At 36.2% G+C, this 7,134-nt stretch overlaps 1 protein-coding gene across 1 annotated transcript in view; it reads right to left on the bottom strand.

Moving 5' to 3' along the window:
- The window catches only part of NKAIN3 (sodium/potassium transporting ATPase interacting 3), a 469,541-nt gene extending 462,859 nt beyond the window's left edge, over positions 1-6,682 (bottom strand). Inside the window, exon 1 of the mRNA XM_063451367.1 lies at positions 6,310-6,682. Within this exon, the coding sequence (XP_063307437.1) occupies positions 6,310-6,363 (54 nt within the window). The 5' untranslated portion in view covers positions 6,364-6,682. The remainder of the gene's footprint in view (positions 1-6,309) is intronic.
- Between the last annotated feature and the right edge of the window lie 452 nt (positions 6,683-7,134).

Genomic DNA, 7,134 nt, shown 5'->3' on the forward strand with positions numbered 1-7,134 from the left:
TTTTAACCCCTTGGTGTAAGAAAGCACCCGGGGACCTCCTGGCACCATAACGTCATTTTTACTGAAGTTGTTATTATGACCAGAGTGTTCCTTTAATTGATTAATACAATAGAAGAATAGAAAATATGTGGTGAATTAAATAAGAAATCAGGACCAGATCTACCCAAGGAAATTCCCTGATGAATGCTGATAAACCTGAACTTTCATCCTGGGAAGATGTTACAAAATTGGAGAAGTGGGCAAAACGAAATATTCAGCTACAAAAGAGCTCTAGCACTTCATTAAGATATTTTTTGGACACTCGCACTGCTACCATCAGGATGCAACAGTATTGGTAGCAAATAGTCACCAAGGTCAGATAAAACTAGCAACTACAGAAGAGGCTGAGCATTATACAATGATGGCAATGCTGTTGAGGGGTATACACCATAAACAGCATTTATTATGTATATAAATGGGTGTTTAATGGACAGGTCAGTAGGTGAGATGAAGTAAGTACATCCTGATGTACATTGCTCATCCTAAAGCGAAAACATTAAAACAAAACCGATTACATTGGCTCAGATATGTTTCTTCAGTTATACTCTCAATGCATCAATTCATATAAATTGTGAGAAAATAAGGCAAAACTACAAAAACTGGTAAGGTTAAACACACAGAATAGATTATGATAACTGCATAATAAATAAATAAAAGCAAATGCATGTTCTTTCACACCAGAAGCTTGCTTTATTTATTGTGCACCTTTAAAAAAAAAAAAATTAACTTTAAAAAAAAAACATGTAATGTAGCGGTAATATATCTAATTTATTGAGCATATGTACAGAATGGGAATGTGTACTAATGAATTTTTTTTTTAAAAAAATGCATTTGTACAGAAACAATTACATGGTTGCACTTGGTATGCAAAATAGCATTTCCAATTTAAAAAAATTATAATAATTATACAGAAACTATGTATTCAATGTTTTGGTTAATATTTCCATGTTGTAGTGACCACCTCATTGGAGAAATTTAGATTGAAATGTATTGTGTTTTTCAAATAAACTTTCCCTTCATATATTTTTTCTACAGGTCTCTGGACAAAAGTTGTAATGAGTCACTAACACAGGCTTAATTGAGACATATAAAGTCCAAGCTTTAACACAGAGAATTCAGCAATCAAACCTGGTTAGCAATCTGTGAAATTATCCGACCTTGACCTCTCACTGCTTTGTCACTCTTAACACTGCCTTACTGTAGTACCTAAAGTGCTCTAATATAAAAGGCTATAGTTGTTGGACCTTAGCTACTTGTATTATAATGACATGGGGCATGTATCGGGGTGAATGTTGACTGGTCAAGGCTGAACTTTCACTCTCTGATGGCAAGTCTCTGATAGAAAAATATGAACCCTATGTCTGTGTATGTATATATATGTGTGTGTGTGTATATATATATATATATATATATATATATGTGTGTGTGTGTGTGTGTGTGTGTGTGTGTATACATGAATGTGTGACTAAGTATTTAACTTGCAAGAACACAACCAATAAAATAGAATTATCCAATTCTGCATCAGCGCCCATAATGTGAAGTGCATCAGGCTAGTAACAACATGATCTAATATCGTATAATTTAAATGTATACATAGTATTGCAAGTTAAGTCATTACATTTAATTGAATACGTTTCTATAATTTGATGTCTTTTGATCCCCTATAACAGCTTTCTGACAGCCTTCCATATGACGGTAGATCCATTACTGATATACTTTAACATAACATTAATCTGATTTCAGTGTTCTATTTTCTTTCATAACCCTACAGCAGGAAATATATTAACGGTCGGACACACCACAGCCATGGCATGTTGCTATTTGAATGGTTTGTCTATATTGTTAATGGGCTCATATTCATTTTATTTGGCCGTACCAAATGCCAGATGCTCAACTCCTCATGAATGGATAAGCAATTCCGTTAGATCCATTAACGTGTATACCTTTTAAGAAACTCTGAAAAAATAATATCATGCTGGATGTGGATGAATAGTTTAGCTTCTGGTTAAGGCTTTTAAGCATTTCTGATTTACGCACACACAAGTATATATGTGTATAAAAATAGAACCGAGAAACAAACTCAACATGGACTCAAAGCAAGCCTTTAAGCTGTCACTGAATATATATGGCTATCACTGTGTTATATATATGTATACACTAATAATGTGCTTATAGTCCTGGATTCATTATATACACATTTATTATTATTCATAATCCTGATTAAACCTTGCTTGAAAAGTTTTACAATATTTTGAATTGTTCTAGAGAAGTGGTTAAGATTAAAATGCTAACCCTTCAGATGCCAGAGGTATGCCTAAAGCATTGCATTGGGCATACCTCTGGCACTCCAAAGGATTAAAATACATATCCATGCTTCAAATTTTTACAAGTCCCCAGTGAGAAGATTTACAAGACTGTCTGCCATTTTCCACTAGCTGTAGATATATATGCCAAATATTGTGCTCTTTACAGAATGTATGCATGTCTTCATATCAATCCAGGCAGACAGAAAGATAGATGATGGGCAGACAGATCATGGTTTGGGAAATATAAACATATATTAAGATTACTTATGTGTACATTTTGAAATGTTGATATCAGAGCACATTCCAGGAAACAGATGGTCACAGATCTGTGGCTGGTGTTGGTAATAAGGAACCTGGTGCTTTTAATATGTCTCCATAAGCACCAGACCAGCTTTTTACTAAAGTCACAAGAATGTACGTGTTAAATACCGTGATTATGATGACATATATTCAGTCATTTCTTAATTCCCATAAAGTGTATATGTGAATGTATGTGAATCAATAAACGCAATCTCTAAAAAAAGTCCAGTACCAAAAACACAAGATATAAAATTATATAGAAAATATTAGATCTATATTGTTCTGTAATATTCATTGACTGTGTATATGGGTCAGATACATTTGATCAGAATGCATTAAAATTCATCAACTAGAAATGGATATTTAATGTACATTTTGTTAATAACTGTTATTAAAAATCATACTGATTATCACACCTGGTACATTTATGGCATTATTTAATGTAATTTTATCATTTTTGGTTTCAACTACCTGTAATAGATCAGCTTTAATTTAACCCCTTAAGGACACATGACATGTGTGACATGTCATGATTCCCTTTTATTCCACAAGTTTGGTCCTTAAGGGGTTAAAGGAAATCCCTATTTCAGCACTTACAAATGAGTCTAACTGTGCTAGTGTGCAAACTACTTATACTCAGAATGGAGTATACTAAAGCCTGTACATTAGAAATATTTAAGTAAGTACTCGAAAATAGGATGTAAGATATATGCAATATGGTTCATATCATAACAGAAAAAAAAGAGAAATATCTCATGTTAATTACTGGAACATCACATTTTATTTCAGATATGCTGAAATATATAGGGCCAAGATGGAAAGACAGAGAGAGAGAGAGAGATAGACAGACAGATAGATAGATAGATAGATAGATAGATAGACTCATCTAATCCTCTTTCATGTTATACATTTAATCCACTATGCTTGTACATAGATTTGATTTTAGTACTAAATCTAAGCAATGACTTTCCATGCATGGAAGAGAAAATAAATCTCACTTAATGACAGTAAAAAAAACAGCGGATGTGCACTGAGCACTTTATAGCCAGAACCTAAATGGCTTGAAGTCAAAGAAAATAAATCTACTATTTGCTTCTAAAATATCATGACCTTGCTTTGTAGTTCAACGCAGTTTATCAGAGTTATAGTGCTAAGTATTCATCATTTTGAGATGTGCAAAGGAACATTAGAATGGCTTTAGGATTTATAGAGCTGGATTTTTGAAAAAATTGTATTACATCTGAGCATTGGACTCTGTTTAATTAAGTCACAAGGGCAGTATTCTGTTCAGTGTGCCTGCTCGGTTTAAGACCAGTTCTGTCCTGATGGTGTCGTTAATTAGCAAATTTAGATATCATCAGAAAGATGCAAAACAAGATGAATGCAGAGCAGAGCAAAAATGCAAAGGGGTTTCACTAAACTCCAAACTATAACAAACTGAAATCAGACTAAAAATATTTAAGCTGAAATAGTTGATTTCAAAAATTCTCAAAATTCTTCAACTCCGATAGAGTCACAGCTTTTTTAGCCTAAATGTTGCATTTTGGATTTAAGTTTACTATAATGTGTAGTATATAAAACACAAAGTCTTGCATATTCCAGCTGTTCCATAAAGACCTATAAGTGCTTAATGAATTCCTTAATCCTAAACTCATAAAAGGGGGTGATGACTGGAGGTGTATTTTGACAGCATAGAAGACTGAAGGTATGGAACTTTGGAAACAGGAGAAGGCAACCTTCCAACTATGGCTTGGGAATATAACCGTGCACCAATGAGAACTGTGATTTCTTCCGGACGCTTTCTATTTTATCAATAAACAAGTGGAGTCTGTCCACATTCTAATATAAGGTCTAGGACAAGGAAATGTAAAATGTGATTGTGTATGTCAAAGAATCGAACAACAAGATAGCAAGGGCAGATAACACACTCCCTTGTACTGGACACAAAGAGGCATCAAAAAGCTCAGAGTTGGTATCCCATTCTGATTTTTTATTTTATTATAACTGCACCTTCTGTAGATCCAGTAGGTATATCACCACTGAAGTGTTTGGCTGACCATCATTAATGTCATAATTTGTGACGTGGGGGCAATCCAGAGGTTTCCAATTATATCAGAAACCTACCTTATTTAATGAAAAGCTATAACATCCATGTGTATGTGGCATAATTCATGGAGTTCAAACTTGACTCTGCAGCAACTGTTGAAGTGCAATTCCTAGATATTAGCTGGCAGAGTATTCAGGTAAATGTAGTCCAACAACAGCTTGGGGGAGGAAGTTTCGACCCCTCTGGTATAGAATCAATCTATTGACTAAAGAGGTGAAGTGGTAATTAATTGCGTTTTAATGGAATGCACACCAGACTGGCACAGCAAGGATTAACAGTGCACATTGCCAAAATGAAGTATCAGACTGGGCTGTGACCTTGCTATCACACAACTGTCGGGATTGGCCAATGAGTTTTTTACCCTTTCCAAATCACTAAAGATTGTCTTCAATGATCAGTTATCCGCTGGTGTCAGTGTGGTTGGTTATTAAGGTTTATTAACTTAACAGAAGCCACCTTCCGTATTAAACAGCATTCTTTTATAGATATTTAATGGGTTTGTTGGTTATGTGTTTAGAGAATGACAGTACCAATAATTCCACAGAGCAATTTCTTAGAATTGACAATACAGATGTAATAAGCAAGAGGAAGGAAATTACATCCCTTTTGTTAGATTTATGCAAACTAGCCCATTGACAGAGAAACTGGGATAAGGCTCACCCAAAAGTGACAGCTCCTTGCTAGAGAGCTAGCTTCTACAGAACCAGCTAACAAAGGAAGATGTGCATTTTGTGTGTGTTAAAACACAAAGAGCTGCATTCACAGATACAAAAAGGTTAACAGCAGAGCCTTTCTGTGATGACTGCAGGATATAAATGAGCAGGTACAAATATCTCATCTAATCTCATGATCCATGGAGGGGAGGGGTGTAGCAAGAAAAAGCTGCATTATATGACACATTTCACTTCCACTAAAGGGCAATGCTGCAGTTGCCAAAGCTTAATACACATGACACTGGTAGCTTTCACACTCTGGTCAATGGGTTTAACCCTTCACTGTCAAAGCAGCCTCCAGCACTGCCAAATATTGAGAGGTATGACTCTTGATATACTCAGCCAGCCTCTTCAGCAGTCATCATAAAATAGATGCTTAAAAGGGATGGCTGGGCACAAGAGGAGTCGCAGTCCACATAAATCAGATTGCCAGTGGCTGCCTATGTGTGTATGGGCGTGCACTGAAGTCTCTGTCTGACACCTCAGGTCACTTTTGAGACATGTTTTAAACGTGACAAATCTTTACATCCCCCCAACCCTAATAATCATAGCAATTCCAACAGATCGCCCTGTGTCTCACTGCTCTGTGGAAATAAATGGGGGGGAAAGGCAGTGAATAAGGTAGCATTAATAATACAGCACAGTCAATACAATCATTTTAAGAGCAGTTGGCTTAAGACTCATATCCATGTTAAATTATCATCACTCAGAGCTACACAGTCAGGAAATCAAACGTTCCACTATAACCCTCCTTCCCAGGACTCCAGGATAGCATGGGGTTCAGGTGTTCTCTCCAAGCATTAAAACAGGGTTTGATACAAGTATCTAGTTGGGTTCTACTCACCATCTGTAAAGTGCAGATGAAAATCAGCGTGCAGCGCCCAGTACAACAGCCCATAGTGTTTGAATGGGGACACCCACACTGCCCTGTACAGTGCAATGAGACAGTGAGGCTATAGAGGTGCTGAAATAGTGCTGGACAGCTCCTGGGCTCAGATTCACTTTCTTAGGGCGGCAGGATTCAGCACCTGCAGAAACAGCCCAGCACCAGTATAGATCCCAGTACACCCTCCAGTGCTTGGCTCAAACAGCAACAGATCAGCCAGACTGCAATCCTGTGAGTAAATCCCAAACAGTGTCCAGTGATCCCGAACAGCACCCAAAAGAATCCAAACATAGACTAAACAAAAACACAGATGCCCAATATTCAGACCTCTCCTTCCCTTTCTTCGTTTCTTTTTTTTACATTTGACTTTTGCCTGACTGCAAGCAAGCCGGATGAAGCTCTCTACTGCCATCTGCTGCTTAAAATCAGTGGTAGATCTTTGAAGGACGTGCTGTATTATGGGGCTTTGTGTGAAGGAGCCTATTAGAAGATTCTCTCCTGCACAAAGAATTATCTGTTATTTCACACTCACATAATTTGGAATGTTGGTAAAATATCATAGATTTCAGTATCAAAGACTAACACTGCAATATAAATCTGGGAGAAATGGCAACAGATAATATGTGCCGCTTGCTTATTTGTATAAAAAAAAAAACACATTAAAACCTACTAACCATCAATAAAATGATTCAAAATTCATAGAAACTCTTTAATGCCTGTAGTTCGAATGGAACAATTTGCACATTTATATATTATAAAACCTGGTTTAAATGCTTTATAAAA

This window comes from Pelobates fuscus, chromosome 4 (assembly GCF_036172605.1).
Source record: "Pelobates fuscus isolate aPelFus1 chromosome 4, aPelFus1.pri, whole genome shotgun sequence".
NCBI classification, from domain to species: domain Eukaryota; kingdom Metazoa; phylum Chordata; class Amphibia; order Anura; family Pelobatidae; genus Pelobates; species Pelobates fuscus.